General features: G+C 42.9%; 1 protein-coding gene across 3 annotated transcripts in view; it reads right to left on the bottom strand.

Moving 5' to 3' along the window:
• The window catches only part of pibf1 (progesterone immunomodulatory binding factor 1), a 105,266-nt gene that overhangs the window by 39,536 nt on the left and 47,940 nt on the right, over window positions 1-17,790 (bottom strand). For all 3 annotated transcript variants that reach the window (XM_055636713.1, XM_055636714.1, XM_055636715.1), the window contains 2 exons: window positions 4,426-4,591; window positions 409-559 (listed from right to left, as the gene is read on the bottom strand). In XM_055636713.1, coding sequence (XP_055492688.1) covers window positions 409-559; window positions 4,426-4,591 — 317 coding nt within the window. The remainder of the gene's footprint in view (window positions 1-408; window positions 560-4,425; window positions 4,592-17,790) is intronic.

Below are 17,790 nucleotides of genomic sequence, written 5' to 3'. Positions count from 1 at the left end.
TGTACCTTTTCCAGTTTAATGACATCCTTCCTACATCAGGGCAACCAGAACGGTCAACTAAATGTCAACTTACAAATGTCTTCTACAGCTGCAGTACCATGTTTCAACTTCTTATCAGTGACGTCTCAACTCCCGTACTCACCATTATTGGTTTAAGTATACGTGCACAGCATTTTGATCAGTGGGTGCAAGCACCATACTTCAGACTCTTCATTAAACTCTACTAGATGTGTCTGGATTATTTAGATTAATCCTCTATCGATAATGGTAAGAGTAATATTGAAGAATAAGTACTCTGCAGATGGTGAAACAAAAGATCACACAACCTGATTTTTTGCTGCTAACCAGTTTATAATTTTGTTAAGTAACAGTGAGAAAACCTCAGCCTAATCTTCAGATGCAACTTACTTTCAGCCGATTGCATTATAACACCATCCAGCTCCTGTTCTAGTTTCTCATAGGTCACCAATCGTGCTTGAAGCTCAGTGTTTTGAGTCTGAAGCTCAGTGGTATGCTTGTCTGCTGATGCTTGCAGTTTGTAAAATTCTTTTGTTAAAACCTGTTGAGACAACAATGCAAGAAATGACAATTAATTGTAATCCTCCTTTACATACTAACTTCAAAAACTTGAATACACATTGTTACACTTAACATTCTGTCAGCCTGCTATATAACATGCTTACATACAATTTATATGCATTATTTAACAGTAAAATGAAATTTGCACACACCTATAGTTGTACATGAAGAACCCCAAACAATTGCAGCAGACTGGTCATTGTGTTGGAAGACATGCATAACTAGGCATAGGATGGAGAAGGAGATGAAGGAGAAGGGCAAAGAGGCAGGTGGAATTGTCAGAATAACAAAGGAATAAAAGAAATACGAAGTGGAGAGAATAAGGATTAGAAATGGATGGGATGAGAGGAGCAAATTGGAAGGATGGCAAGAGATGCACAGAGCAGCTGTGGGCATGGGGCTAGTGATGGAAAGAGGATTTGGTGAAAGGGAGGCAGAGGTGGTGATGGGGGAGAAGTTAGAGGAGATGGAAGGGAAAAACACACAAGGAGTACACTTGTTGTTTCTGAACTATTGGCCAAAGAACCGGATTGCTGACCGTGAGGCAAGAATAATTAAATAATCATGTCCATGAAACTGAACATGACTAGAATTGTCTGTTCGACAATGTACTTCAGCAAAGAAATGACAGCTTTAACTAGTTTCACCTATATTTGACTTTCAATTGCTCTGTGAAATGACCCAGCGAGCTACTCAACTCAAATAGCAATTGAATATAGACTATAAATGCAGTTATTGTTGGCAATGACATGTGAATGAATAATAATAAAAATGAAGAGATGGGACTGGGGCAGGGTACGATAAGAAAACAAGTTTAGTGTAAAGGCAACAAGCTTGATAGAGGATACTTATAAGATCAGCTTGTCCAAGGAATTATATATTGTCATCTACTCATAGGGGTAGTTGGTGTGGTCAGATATTGTGCACCTCCATTATGACTTCTTAAATTTGAGGCATTTCTAATGTTGAAAATAGATAAATTAGCCATCTTACCTAAACTCAGGAGTCACTGCTAGGCAGAGGGATTGCTAAAACATGAACACAAGAGTTGCAAACTAGGTACTGAAAATTTGCTTGAACTGATTTTCAGAATGAATTCAAATTTGGAGATGAGGATTAAGAAAACAGAATAGCTAGTACTGAAAAAAAAACTGTTGGCACTAATTGCTTTTACCTTCCTCATTGAATATCCGTTGCTCCCGAGGTGGTTCATATTTTAAAGCAGGGTAATTTATAAATATTTACAATGAATTTCCAAAATCATACCAAGAACACAAAAAACATAAATTAGATGAACCCGTACTGTTCCTGTGTATTAGAGTGTGTAATTGTTTTTGCTAGTAACAAAATGAAGAGCACTTAATGACAGCCATTATTGGTTAAAGGCAAATTCTGATACATTTCTGTGGTTGAAATAGCAAAGATTAACAAGCAAGGAGACTAAATATATAAATAATTTTCTCATTCTATTATATTGGTTCATCTTAAAAAAGGAAGGATGAGGGAAAGTTTTTTTTTACCCATTTTGATCTAGGGCTAGCAGAAGGCATGTTTTGCTAATCTTTGAAAAATAATTTGGCAACATTTTTTATTAAACAATCCATTTCAAACAATGAACTTTGATTACATTTAGTGATGAAATTCAAAATAATAAGATGCAGTGAAATGTCTGGCCTCCCAATATTCATAAAAAGGCCACTCATTGATTGTCACTGGAATCCAAGCTGACTAAACACGTCTCAAAGAAAAAAAATAATGATTGTTTTGGCCCTCATTATTAAGGATAATGCTTTCCAAAAAAATTATAGTTCCCACAGGAACCTTTGTTTTTTTTTTAAACTTAAAAGCTAAGTTTTATTTGTTATTTTTATAAATAAAGTACCAATTTCAGTGTATGTGTAATACAAAAAAAGAGAGTTTCATTATTTCTGGAAAGCACTGTTTGTACTCATTAGACAACCTCAAAAGCTTATTTAAAGTAAATTCATTTTTTTAATTCTAGTGGTCAAGGTAACAGTCTATAATCCCCAGGATCAGGCTTCTGATGTATTAAAAGATTGGAATAACATTTGTTCTTTTCCAGACTTCTGGTGCCACAGTTTTGTCTAATGATCTGAAACAATTTTCAGAACTCTCAGATGTATTCAATCTGATCAGCGTGTTTTATAAATATTAATGCCCATCATATTTTCAATTGCTGTGCTGACTTGTATTTTATCCGCACTTACAAGATATTCTAAATTGTCTGTGATGATTCAACTAAATCATTCCAACAGACTTTTTGAGCTCACTACTGCATATTAATTTGTGTATTTGATCTGTTCAACTGATCAGGTTCATCTCTACTTTTGATGGCCTTGTCCCCAATAAAATGTTTGGTCTTGTGGTTGTCAGTTCAATAGAAACTCCTATGCCCCACTGGTTAAATCATCTATCATCAGATCTTGTTAGATCATATTAATTGCCTTCAGACTGCATTCTCCAACATCAAAACCACTCAATAATCCATAAACATCCTGGGGAATAAAGATCACTATTATCTTCCTATACCTTACCTCTTCTTCCTTCCAGTACAATCTCCAGCATGAAGTATTAAGTACATGGCGTTCATGGACTAGTCTGATGGGTATGAGAAAAGTTATATTTCAAATGAGGGTAGGCATTTCTTGGTATAAACTCAAACTGTAATGGGGCAAATCAAACATGTCACTTCAGCACACATTATTTCATGCTGGGTTCTTGTTCTGAGTCTGTAAATAGGTACTATGATGCAACTTACATGGCTAATGTTTTTACCTTCAGAAAAATTGGTCTCATTAGTTTAGGGACTAATTACATTACATGAAGTATATGCCATTAGATATACATTTTGATTGCAAAATGACTAGAAAACTTAAAATTTCTGCCCCAGACAGGCTAGAACTTCATATTACTAGTCTTATTGGTCATTCCATTACTGTTATCAAATTTATATTATGGTTTTATTTATGATGGATAAGTACCCTCTCTATGTTGGGAAGGGGCTTGTATTTCCAAATGTTTAAAATAAAACCCTTAAAATTTTGGAAATGCTCAGCAGACCCAGCAGCTCTCTGTAAGGAAAGAAACACAATGTTTCAGGTGAATGTCCTATATTTAGAACTAATTTTATTACATTATATTCGGTGTTTTAAGAGCCTAGATCCGAAAATTTCAGAATTATTCAACGATATTAAACATTACTTGTTATAGTCATTGAGTAATAGAGGTCTACAGTGTGTAGCAGGCCCTTTGGCCTCAAAAAGCCTTACCTGCTATGTATTTCTAGCTTTTTAAAATTGTATTTTCCTCTCCAGAATATTAACAGTGGGAAAGAAGTGCTTGGCTTCTGAAGTTATCATGGTGCAATAAGTTAGAGGCATTTAAATCTGACTACATCAAGTGTGTTTAATTGTCACATGTACCAAAATCAGAACAATGAAATTCTTATGTGCTGCAGCATAACAAATCTGTAAACACAATACTCACAGATAACACAATAAATAATCATACTGTTTATAATGACTTCATGATAGGAAAAGGATGGTTATAAGCAGCATCCTGCTTATAATTTTGGGATGCAGGCAAGGAAAACAAGCAGCTGGAAATGTGTTCCAATGCCTATTGCAGCCTTCATCCTTGCTTGAATTCACTTTGGTATATTAGTACCCTTTTGCAAGACAGTTTTGCCATAGAGCAAAATGTACATTGCAAAAGAGTGTGGTGTCGACAAGATGAGTTGCATATAATATAGTTAATTCCATCATCTTGAAATTCTTTGAGTACATCTGCCATTTAGTTGCTGTGAAATAAAATCAATTACTTTACCTCAAGTTTCTTCTGGTATTTATCACATTCCACCTGGCAGTGCTTTAAATTTTTGGCTGTTTCCTCTTGTACCAACTGAGCTCGTTCTGCCTCAAACGTTTTTACTTTTGTCTGGTTCATGAGTTCAGATACACGGCTATCTGTGTTAACCTGTAGCTGCCTAAACCTAGAAATCAAGAGAGGTATGAAAAAAGTGCAATTTCTCGTTTAGCCAATTTACATAAACATAATTTCGTACAGCCACGGCCATACATGGTAGAATGTTCTGGTAGCGAGAACATTGAATAAAAAAAGATTAAATAAAAACTCTAATAATTCAAAAAGGTTAAAAATGTTAACATTTTATTAGCTGATTCACAACCAGAATATCCCATGGCAACAAATGAGTAAAATGCTACATTAAATTAGATTTTACAGAACTATTAAAATCTAAAATGAGATAATTATGTTAAAGGATCAACTTCCTTTCTCGCTCCTCAATTTTCCTCAACATGGATTAACTATCTGAAATTAGGTTTGAAAAGGATTACATATGGATGGCAAGGTAGAACTAAAGCCAATTATTCATGACTTCTACGAAGATTTCCAAGAGTTGGAATCTATCTATCTATATCTATCTATCTACTTTTAAAACTCTGTGTGTGTGTGTGTGGGTGTACGGCATTTTGCCTTTGATTCGTTACTCCGCGAAAACCAGACGCAAAAACGCCGAGATTTTTACCATTTCACTAGCGATTTTACTTTTACATTCGCATATCCACTCCTCATTAAATTTGGTCATTTTTCTGTACACATTTTTAATAAAATCCTTCACAAAACTTACTGTTTTCTTTAAATCAGCAGCTGCGGACGTCACAATGGCTTTGCGCTCGAGGCACCGCCACCCGCTTTTGATTCAAGCAGATGCTGTCATCGCACTTTCAACCCCCCTCCCCACCCACTCAGTCCTGGACTAATTGTTCAACATTAACATTTACTTTCTCTGCACACAGCCGGCGCAGCTCGTGAAGACCCGCCCGCCAGCGCGCCCCTCTGAATGAGGGCGCTCATTCCAGCTGTGGGGTTTCCAGAGTCAGAAGCCAGTGCTTCTTTGCTGTGAACGGTCGCTCCTGGGCGAACGCGTCTCGCCTTAGCAGCTTTAAAGCAAAGATTATAGAGCGAGGGAAGATTTCTCGCTGCCCGTGCAGCTCATGAAGCCCCGCCCACCCAGCTGCCGGTTTCCAGAGAGTTAAGCGCAGCCCACCCACTCGCCCGCCCCCCCCCCCCCCCCCCTCCTCCTTCTCTTCTCACCTTCTCCCCTCTCCTCTCTACCCGTCACAGGGGACGACCTCCGCTCTGTCCTGGGCCCGATCCTCTGTATCGCTGGCGGAAGCTTTTGGCAGTCCACAGCAAAGAGCGTATAGCTCGCAATAGGATATTTGGTCCTCGGATCGCTCCGGGCTCACTTGGGTCCCCTGCGACCTGCCGCCCCGCCCCACGCCTCTCTCTCTTTCTCGCCCCACTCTCCCTCTCGCTCTCCCCCTCCCGCTCTCCCCTCCCTCTCTCTCTCCCCTCTCCCTCTCTCTCACCCCCCTCTCTCCCCCCGAAACCCCCCCGCCCTCCCTCCCCTAAACCCCCTTCCTCCCTCTACCCCTCCCCTACCGCCTCCACAGCCTTCCCTCTCTCTCTCCCCAGCCTCTTCCCCCTCTTTCTCTTGCCCTTCTGTCTCTGCCCCTCTATCTCTGTCTCTCCCCATTCTCTCTCTGCCCTCACTCTCCCCCCCCCCCCCCCCCCCCTCTAGACGCGCTTGCGAGTTGGGGGCTATGTGTCTGTGGATAGGGCGGTTAGAGTGTAAAAGGAGCAAATTAATAACATTAATATAATATCAAAGGGGGTAGTTAGCATGTGTAGGGGTGGTTAGTGCGTGTGACGCCACATGCCGCCCCCCACCCCCGTAACCTCGTGTTGGAGGAACAGACCCAACGGGTCTGCACTTGGTCTAGTATATTATTAAAACTCTCATCTTGTTTGTAATTCTGTGCGCGTGCGTGCGTGATCCCGGAATTACGCCAAAAAGGTACATGATTAGCTACAATTTTTGGATCACCTTACAATGGTCTTGTGGTGTGTTTTTTTTGTATCAAGTTTTGTTCACATTGATGTTATATCTTACAAGTTATTCACATTTTTAACTTTACAAAATCCAGTTTGAGAAAGAATCACTTGAACACTGCAGTGGCAGTTACAGCTATGACGTCATAATGGGATTGTAGTGCTGCCCGCTACAATGCTGCAAATCCCAGGACACCGAGTCCTGGCAGCAAGTGCAATTGTTTTTTTTTAAAGTTTAAAAAGAGGGAGGGTGACAAAGGGGAAATGAGTCACCCCTGTGCAGTTGTGGGTTTAGGTTGAGTGGTGGAATATTGCGTGGGGAACAGGTTGCGTTGGTGGAACGGGTGAGTGGTGGAATATTGCGTTGGGAGACCTGACCTCCTGCTTGAGTGGTTGAATATTGCGTTGTGGGAACGGTTTGCCTTGGGGGACCAGGCCTCCCGTGTGACAGGGACCCAATGGGACTAGTATCTATATTACTAAAACTCTGTTCTTGACCGGTTTTGGCTTTCTGTGCTGCGGTTTCCGAGAGTACGCCACCACCTACGGCCGTCATTTTTGGCCACCTCACTCAGAGCCCCCCTCCGCCGCATGTGTGCCGAGGATTTTTCCCGTCGATGAAAATTGACAGAGATATTAATGTTTTTACAACATTCCCCATTCTCTCTGCTGCCCCCGCTGGCGGGAGGGGGAGGGACTATAAAACCAGGAAGTGGTGTGCCTCAATCAGTCTCTGCAAGTGGTGTGCCTCAATCAGAGCTTTGAATGACACTGACAAATGTCTACAGCACTGTGAGTACCCTTAATTTGGTTTGAAAATGAAAATATGGTTAGAGGTAAAAAAGCACTGCCTGCAAATAGTTGTTTGGGTTTGGGTTGAAGTAAAAAGACACTCTCCCCCCCCCCCCCCCCCCCCCCTCCCTCCCTCTCCTTTCTCCCTCTCTCTCTCTCTCTCTCCCCCCTCCTCCCCTCCAATAGCATGTGCGGGAGGGGAGGGGGTGTAGTTAGTGTGTGATGCTGCATGCCGTCTCCCCCCCCACAACCGCACGTTGGGGGAACAGACCCAACGGGTCTGCACTTAGTATAGTATATTACTCAAACTCTCATCTTGTTTGTTTCAAAGTCTGTCTGTTCAGGCTGTGCTCCTGAAATTACACCAAACAGGTGCACAATAGCACTACCACTATTTGGCACACCTTATTCACCATTGTCTGTTTATGTGTGTGTGTGTGTGTGGTGTATCACGTTTTGTTCAGATTGATGGTATATTTTACAAGTTATTCACATTTTAAACTTTACAAAACCCCACTACGAGAAAAAAAAAATCCATCTGTACTGGCAGTTAGCAGTGTATGATGTCACAATGGGATCTCATTTACATTAAAAAAAAGTCCCTTTAAAAAAAAAACTGCTCATCAGCAGTGTTCGAGCCCACAATGACATCACAATGGGATCTCATTTACATGAAAAAAAACCCAGCAGCTTCCACCTCACAAGGATGTCAAGGGGGGTAGAGAAGGGAGAGGGGTTATGGATGGAGGGAGGGAGTGGCTGAGGGTAGGGGAAAAAAGAGGGAGGGAGAGGGGAAAGAAGAGGGAGGATGAAGAGGAGGGGGAGGAAATGCTGGGGGATGAGGGGAAATGAGCTGTGCCTGCGCAGTTGGGGGCAATGGGCGAGTGGTGGAATATTGCGATGGGGGAACGGGTGAGTGGTGGAATATTGCGTTGGAGAAACGGGTGAGTGGTGGAATATTGCATTGGGGGATCGGGGCCCCAACGGGTCCCACTTGGTCTAGTAATTTTAAAATTATTTTAAAAGTCATAAAGAGATACAGCATGAAACAGGCCCTTTGGCCCACAGACTATGTATCAACCATTAATTTGGTGTACCAGTGCAAATAATAGGTTCTTTGAACTTGATTTCTTTCAGCTGAACGGCACAGTATTGTCTGGTTGCAAAAACAAATCGTGTTATTCTTCCATATATTTGCAGCACAACATACTTGCATACTCCCGAAATCTGCAATGAAAATATGTAATTGTGGCCATCACAAACAGTGAGCAATGGCGGTGTACTCATCACCAGACATAGTAAAGGAATCTCAAAAACGTTGTTCCTTTTTTCGTCTTGACCTGAACAAAATGCAGCTCGAATAATTTTCTAAATCATTTTACATCTCAGCTGTATCACAACATCTGTTGTTGTTGGCTCAGAAACTTTGATTGCATGAATGTAAGCCATCTTTTTTTTTGCCTGCTTGAAACTCTGGGTATGCTCAACAACTGTAACAAGGATTTGCAGGCATTCAAAGTATGTATTTGCTGCACCATGGTACATCTCTAGTATCAAGAGCGAACAGAGCAAGTACTGTACCGTTTAATTTATGTAATTCATGAAAATAGCAAACTTCAAAGATAATTAGGCTCATGTGAACTGCTGCATGAAAATTTGAAAAAGTGTAAAACAAATAACATATAAAAACATAACCTCTAAGCTGTTGACTGCCTAAAATGCAGATTGATACTGCCCAAGTATGGCATAGCACATTACTCGAGTCATTAACATTGCAAACATACATCAGCTTCTTTTATTATAGCTCCTCTGCACGAAGCAAGCCCATCCAGAATTTCAGTTTTCTCAAAATAATATTAATGATAACCCCATACAGCATTTATAAAATCTGATTCTTGTTGCAAACTCAAATAGTTTAAAGCAAATTAAGTTTTTTTTCTAAATAGTTGTATTTAATGTTTTTTTGTGGTGCAAACCTTCAAGTAAACTTAACACCGATTTATTAAACATTTTCTTGTGAAAATGCAACATATCAAACATTTAAATGTTAAATTGATGGTAATTTAATGGGTTATACCTTTATCCCTTTAAAACATTTTAAGGAAAAGTCTTAACACTGGTATTTCACAAACCATTTAAAGGCCTGTCCCACGAGCAAGGAACCGCGCGGAGGTCGAGTGACCCCCGTAGATGGCCGGTCCCACCAGCATGCACTTGCATGCGGCGAGCGCGACCAAACTGGAAGCGGGGGCCGCGCGGAGGTCGAGTGAGTGACATGAAGTTCGAGCGAATTCCGCGGGAAGTTCGCACGTGACGTACGCCGTCAAAACGCTGCGCACGCCCTTCGAGGCGGTGCGTATGGCGTTGAGGCAGCTGCGGGCCGGCAGGCCGTTGCCACGCGGAATTTTTAACACGGTCAGTTTTCCGGAGCCTCGCGCGGGACCAGCTCCGCACAACTCCATACGGCTCCGGCGATCGAAGTGCAACTGGCCCTGCAAGGACGTAAGGCTCAAGCGACCACGTTAGGTCGCGCTTGCCGCATGGAGTTGCATGCTCGTGGGACAGGCCTTTTAGTGATTGCCAAGTGGTAAAATGCATCCGATAGACATAACTGTATGCTAGAAGAATTCTTGGCAAGTAAAGCAGCATGTTTTTTACAGTAACTTACTGTAATGAGGATCTTCAAGTATTGTTTATAGGGAGTGACCTTAGCTAGAAGGAGGTAAGAGGGAAATGTAGGGAGGGGTATGGTGGTCAAAGGAAGCAAGGAGGAGGGTGAGAAGAAATAGGGAAAATAATGCAGAAAGGAAAGGAAGAAAAGTGAGGGCAGCTGTGTTAGTGTTCTTCTTCTTACGTATGGCGTACACAGCCTAAAGTTGTAGGACAACTTGTTCTATTTGATTGTGCATGCCGGGTTGATTGCATTCATCGAAATAGGGCGGACCACGTGAAGGTTGCAATCTCCCACCCCTGTGTTAATGTTGTTCAGTGGAGAGGAAACTTATTGAGCAGATTTGGCCACATGTTTTAGCATCAGTTTGGACCCTTGATAGCTTGCTCTGCCTCCCTCTGAAGTGCCTCTTGCTTTCTTCTAATCATTTCTCACCAACTGACCATTGAAATGTGTTTCTGTCCTGCTGTAAATCAGATATTTATCCACTGCCAGCTTATCCTCTTTCTAGACCCACATCTTCTCATCCACTTGATAGTCATACCATTAAAAGAAAAACAAGTTAAACTGCAGATGCAAGAATTCCAAACAAAAACACTGGAAGAACTCAGCCAGTCAAGTGGCAGCCGTGGAAAGTGAAATCAGTCACGATTTTGGGTCAGAGATCCTTCATTTGAACTAGGGCCGAGTGAAGTAGTTTAGGACAGAGTGCAATGATTTACAGTTTAAAAGCAAAGTAAGGAAACTGTGCACAGTTCCCTGAAAGTAGAATCTCATGTAGATAGGGTGGTAAAGAAAGCTTTTGGTGTGCTGGCCTTTATAAATCAGAGGATTGAGTATAGAAGTTGGGATGTAATGTAAAAATTGTACAAGGCATTGGTGAGGCCAATTCTGGAGTATGGTGTACAATTTTGGTCGCCTAATTATAGGAAGGATGTCAACAAAATAGAGAGGGTACAGAGGAGATTTACTAGAATGTTGCCTGGGTTTCAGCAACTAAGTTACAGAGAAAGGTTGAACAAGTTAGGGCTTTATTCTTTGGAGCGCAGAAGGTTAAGGGGGGACTTGATAGAGGTCTTTAAAATGATGAGAGGGATCGACAGAGTTGACGTGGATAAGCTTTTCCCACTGAGAGTAGGGAAGATTCAAACAAGGGGACATGACTTGAGAATTAAGGGACTGAAGTTTAGGGGTAACATGAGGGGGAACTTCTTTACTCAGAGAGTGGCGGCTGTGTGGAATGAGCTTCCAGTGAAGATGGTGGAGGCAGGTTGGTTTTTATCATTTAAAAATAAATTGGATAGTTATATGGACGGGAAAGGAATGGAGGGTTATGGTCTGAGCGCAGGTATATGGGACTAGGGGAGAATATGTGTTCGGCACGGACTAGAAGGGTCGAGATGGCCTGTTTCCATGCTGTAATTGTTATATGGTTAAGGAGAGCCACGAGTTGTAATACTGATGCTTACATGGTCATAGGTTAAGACAAATCAGATGATGAGTATGAGTACTGAGCATATGTATGAGCAAGACTGGGAAAGGGACAGAAGTATGATAATGAGAAACAATGAGAGCAGTTTACCTTAAGCTGGAGAATTTGATGTTTAGTCTCAAGAGTTGCAAAGTACCCAAACCAATGTTGTTTTTCTAGTTTACATTGGGCCTCACTCTAGCAGTGGAAGCTGCAGACAGAAGAGTCAGAACAGGAGTGGGTTTGAAAATTAAAATGGCATACAACAGGAAGCTCAGGATTATCCTGTGTTCCGATAACTGGTATTCCTTAAAGCGATTGACAATCTGTAATTGTTTCTCCAATGGGTGGAGAGGGAAAAATGTGACTGGTATTTTGACTATGTTGAAGGCGAAAATTGTGAAGAATGCATTGAATTTGAACGCTGACGGCGCAGGAAGATGGGTACAGGGGAATTGTATCTTGGATCTGCCCCAGCAGAATGGGGACAAAATCAGACTCATCCCCACTCCACTATGGAGAACAGAGCTCCATCCACTATGGTGGAGGAGAACCCACATTTTGGGCAGGACGACGACTTTTGAGAAATGCCAGAGTGGAATGGATCATTGACTTCAAGATAACCCAATTTCAAGGGTCTTGAAGAAGGGGCCTGAGCCTGAAACTAACCGTTCTCCACAGATGCTGCCTAACCCGCTGAGTTACTCTAGCAGTTTGTATCTCTCTTCCAGCATCTGCTAATATATATGCCAAATGCTGGTTATTTGGCAAAAACCAGCATACTTTTTATTACATTTAGAATTTTTGTTAACCTTGTATTGGTTATTTTTTTTGGTAAAACTTGCAAGATCAACAGAGAAACACAATTTTTAAGGTTGAAATTTTCAAGTTGAATGACAGCAGCAGAATAATCTATATAAACGTCAGTCTTAGATTACTTATGATTAAAAATATTTCGGTACACATTCTTACAAATTCTTGTATTGCCTCGCAGCACAAATATCTGCTGAAGAGGTTAAGGAACTACCAGTTTGGATGTCTTCCAAATACCAGATTGAAAATACTCTGATGGCATCTGTTGTTAATGGGCATGAATGTCTGCAGATGTAATGGAATGGTTTTAATAGCGGGATCAGTGAATCAGGATCCAAAATGCATGAGGTTGTGTCATCTTCCAATGATATTCATTAACACACGCATATAGCTTAGCTCACACAGTAAATTATATTTCAAATGCATCAACAACATTTACTAACACTATTTATTGTGAACCAAAAAGAAAATGTTTAGAACCCTAAGCGAAATAACTTTTCATCACTATTTCTAAGTAAAAACCAGCACATTTACTTCAAATTGTGGAGAACGGCATCAGTGGAGAACGGTTAGTTTCAGGCTCAGGCCCCTTCTTCATATTTTTGAATAAGTGAATGTACAGATGTGATCTGTTCTAGGATTTAGATCTAATGATAACAAAGAAACTGTGATATTTTTACCAAGTAGGATCACAAGGGGCAGCACAGTGGCGCAGCGGTAGAGTTGCTGCTTTGCAGCACTAGAGACCCAGGTTCGATCCTGGCGGAATATGTGCAAACACAGATTTAATTTAGTTTATACGGCGGCAGGCGCGGGCACACCGCGACGCCCTGTGTCTCCCTTTCAAGGGAGATGCTAAAAATGCATTTCGTTGTCTCTGTACTGTACACTGACAATGACAATAAATTGAATCATTTCATTTCATCATTTCATTTCATTTCATTTCATTTCACTAATTGGGGCAGATATTTCACCAATCTACCAAAGGACACTCTGAATATAGTGTTCACATTAATTTCTTCAGAAGTTGAATTAAATATTTTATTTGACTTAATGGAAGTGCATCACAGCTGTTTCTCTACCATTACTAGGTTATGGAAAGTTGTTCGGACTCAAAATGTTGAAGATTACAATGAACTGCAGCAACATCAATATATCAGCTCATTTCTTATCACCGCACATCGAAATAACACTGAGAACTACTGCAAGATTTACAAAACATATTTTTGAATAAGTGAATGTACAGATGTAATCTGTTCTAGGATTTAGATCTAATGATAACAAAGAAACTGTGATATTTTTACCAAGTAGGATGCTGTGTCATTTGGAGGCGTTTCAATGTGCCTGTTCCCTTTGGCCTCCTCGATTTGGGAGGTGCTGTTGGAGCATGTTAGCTGAGTGACTCCCGCTCATTTTGTGAATGTTACACACTGTAGTCACGTGCACCGATGATGAGGGAATGAATGCTTAAGGTGGTGGATGAGTTGCAAATCGAGCAGGTTCCTTGACAATGTCCAACATCTGAAATGCTTTAGAGCCTCATGCATCCTAATGTGAAGAGTATTGAATCAAGTTTCTGATTAATATTTTATAAACAGCGGTGAGATTTTTTGTGGCAGCGGAGTGAGCCATTTTCTACAGTATGCCCAGCTTCCAACCTGCTCTTGTAGCCACTGAATGTCTATTGCAATTCCGTTTCTGATCAGTGACGACCCCAGGATTTCAATGGTCCATTACTTTGTGATGGTAATGGCATTAAATGTCATTAGTAGTTGGTTAGACATCATCCTGTTGCAGAAAGAACCTGCTTGGTACATTTGCAACAAGAATATTACTTGCCACTCATCAGACAATGTCTGAAAGCTGCCACATCCATCTGCATGCTTTGTTTGTTAACAAACTCCAAGTAGAATTTAACTGTGGAATCAACAACAAATTTCCAACCTTCAGCTAGATGGGAAGTCATTCCAAAGGCAGATGAAAATGGTTGGACCAAGGACATTATACAGAGGAATGCTTGCAGTCCCTGCTGGAGTTGGGATGACTGACCTCCAATAATCACAAAAAAAATATTTTATGTACAGTGGAACCTTAAACACTGGATCCCCTTTATAGCTCATTTGCTTTACATATTTCTTTTAGATGTCTCACATCAAATACTACCTTTGGAGGTGAGATGAGTGCAACTGTGAAGTCTGGAGCATGGTGATTGCATCAAGCCCCAAACTGGGTATAAGTAAGCAGATTATTTTGGAGCCATTGCCACTAGATAGCATTGTTGATAAAATCTTGTCACTTTGCCAGTAATCAAGTCTAAATTTATTAGCTTATTGGGTGATAATTAGACACATTGAATTTTCCTGCCTTTTTGTGACCAGTTGTTTCCTGAGAACAGAATTATTTCAGCAGGAGTCATTATTTCTCATTATGAAGAATAGCAATATTTTGATGGTATTTCACTCTTCTTCTACGACAACTATGTTCTTCTGGATTGTTATTAATAGAGCTATGTAAATGAAAGTACAGGTGCACAACCTTTTATCCGACAGCCTTGGGACCAGACACTTTTCGTAATTCAGAATTTGTCGGTCTTCGGAATGGAAATTTTTTAGCGTAGATTTTAATGGCTGGCTCAGTGGCAGAGTGCTCGGCTCATATCCGCAAGGTCGCGAGTTTGCGCCTTGATCCCAGCAGTTACTCGGTCGCGAGTTTGAGTCTTCAATGTCGTTTTTTTCATGCAGAATAAATGTTTGTATGAAATGCAGTGTAGGAGAGGTGTACTGACTGTGTCGGCAGAACTTTGGAAGTGATTGCCCACCAGTCTAAAACGCCGCTGTGTCTCCCTGTCCCTGGGATAGCAGGGGGCGATCAAACAGCACAATACCCCCCTCCCCCTCTAACTCCAGAGGAATCCGCTCCCCGATGGGCCGCTACGGCGACAAGTGGCAGTTTGTCCACAGCCCGAGCTGCGCCACCCCAAGAACACCTTGCACACCATCAGCGTCTGCCCCTACGTGTTCCTCTGGAGTTGGAGCGGGGCTGGGCTGGAGTTGCTGCTGGCTGTGGGTCTCTGGGATCTCCGTGCTTGCAGTGGGCCTGGGGGTCGCTGTCCCGTTGGTCCTGACGTCTCCGGCCACCCCCCTGGACTGGAGCTGAGACTGGGAACTGTACCGCCCTTGCCCCCTCCCTCTGCAACTGCAAACAACCCCACTCTCCTGCAAGGGCGGTACAGTTCCCGGAGGATAGCAGGTGGCCGGAGACGTCAGGACCAACAGGAACCCGCTCCCCGATGGGCCCCTACGACGCCCCGAGCTGCGCGCCGTCATCCGCAACCCAGGTTCCTCTGTAGTTGGAGCTGGGCTGGGCTGGGCTGCTGCAGGCTGTGGGTCTCTGGGTTCTCCGTGCTTGCGGTGGGCCTGGTGGTCGACGTCCAATTGGTCCTGACGTCTCCGGTGACTGCACTAGCCTGCTGGCTGCCATCGCCGACGTGAAGACAGTACAAAGCCCCCGCGCCGGTGCGATGAGCGGGGAGCTGGAGAGGGGAGGAATGGGGTCACACACATGGCCGGGGAGCAGCGGGGTGTAGGTGGGGTGAAACTGAAGGGAGCGACAATCTGCTGCTGCCTGCACGCTGAGTTAGAAAGTTCCCACGCAAGACTCACTGTGTATCGTGTCTACCGTGGGAACTTTTTAACAGCGGGCAGGTATTAGCAGATTGTCAATTATTAACCCTCCCGTGCAATATACCCTCACCTTCTCTGTTATGAATGGGGATTTAGTTCCCCTTTCTTCGAGGACCGACCGGAGGTTCCGCTGTCACCTCTGCGGGCCGCCCTCGGTGAACGTCCTGTCTCCCTGTCCCTGGAATAGTAGGGGGCGATCAAACAGCACAATACCCCCCTCCCCCTCCAACTCCAGAGGAATCCGCTCCCCGATGGGCCGCTACGGCGACGTGGCAGTTCGCCCACAGCCCGAGCTGCGCCACCCCAAGAACAAGACGTACCCCTTGCACACCATCAGCTTCTGCCCATACGGGGAGCGTGTTCCTCTGGAGTTGGAACGGGGCTGGGCTGGAGTTGCTGATCTGGGATCTCCGTGCTTGCAGTGGGCCTGGGGGTCGGTGTTCCGTTGGTCCTGACGTCTCTGGTGACTGGCACTGTGCTGCTAGCATCGCGACGTGAAGACAGTACAAAGCCCCCGCGCCGGTGCAATGAGCGGGGAGCTGGAGAGGGGAGGGAAGGGGTCACACACATGGCCGGGAAGCAGAGGGGTGTAGGTGGGGTGAAACTGAAGGGAGCGACAATCTACTGCTGCCTGCACGCTGAGTTAAAAGGTTCCCACGCAAGACTCACGATACACTGTGTATCGTGAGACTACCGTAGGAACTTTTTAACGCAGCTGCCAGGTAGCAGCATATTGTCAATTATTAACCCTCCCGCGCAATATACCCTCACCTTCTCTTTTATGAATGGGGATTTAGTTCCCCTTTCTTCGAGGACCGACCGGAGGTTCCGCTGTGACCTCTGCGGGCCGCCCTCGGTGAACGTTTTCAAGGACCTTTCTTCAAGGACCGAAAAAATGTCGCTATTCGGAGGTTTTCGTTATTTGGATCTTCGGATAAAAGGTTGTGCACCTGTAGTCATATTTTGTATTTTGTTGCATATCCTTTGCATGCAATGACTGCTTGAAGTCTGCAATTCATGGACATCACCAGTTGCTGGGTGTCTTCTCTGGTGATGCTCTGCCAGGCCTGTATTGCAGACATCTTTAGCTTATGCTTGTTTTAGGGGCTAGTCCCCTTCAGTTTTCTCTTCAGCATATCTAGCTTTGGAAAAACTCCTTTGTTGCTTTAGCAGTATGTTTGGCATCATTATTTTGGTGTCGAATACGCCGCCAGTTAATAGGTTTTGAAACATTTGTTTGAACTTGAGCAGATAGGATATGTCTATACACTTCAGAATTCATTATGCTACTACCATCAGCAGTAGTATCATCAATGAAGATAAGTGAGTCAGTGCCTTCAGCAGCCATACATGCCCAGAACATAACACCCCCACCACCGTGTTTCCAGATGAGGTGGTATGCTTTGGATCTTGGTCAGTTCCCTCGCTCCTCCATACTTTGCTCTTGCCATAACTCTGATAACTCTGAGTTAATCTTCGTCTCATCTGTCCACAAGACCTTTTTCCACAACTGTGGTTGCTCTTTTAAGTACTTCTTGGCAAACTGTAACCTGGCTATCCTATTATTGCGGCTAACCAGTGGCTTGCATCTTGTAGTGTAGCTTCTGTATTTCTGTTCATAAAGTCTTCTGCAGACAGTGGTCATTGACAAATCCACACCTGACTCCTGAAGAGTGATTGGGGATCTGTCGGACAGGTGTTTGGGGATTTTTCTTTATTAATAATTAAGAAATAATTCTTCTGTCATCAGCTGCAGAGGTCTTCCTTGGCCTGCCAGTCCCTTTGCGATTAGTAAGCTCACTAGTGCTCTCTTTTTTCTTAATGATGTTCCAAACAGATGATTT

Source organism: Leucoraja erinacea, chromosome 6 (assembly GCF_028641065.1).
Source record: "Leucoraja erinacea ecotype New England chromosome 6, Leri_hhj_1, whole genome shotgun sequence".
NCBI lineage: Eukaryota > Metazoa > Chordata > Chondrichthyes > Rajiformes > Rajidae > Leucoraja > Leucoraja erinaceus.
Note: the sequence above shows the minus strand (reverse complement) of the source record. Positions and strands in the feature narration are given on the sequence as shown.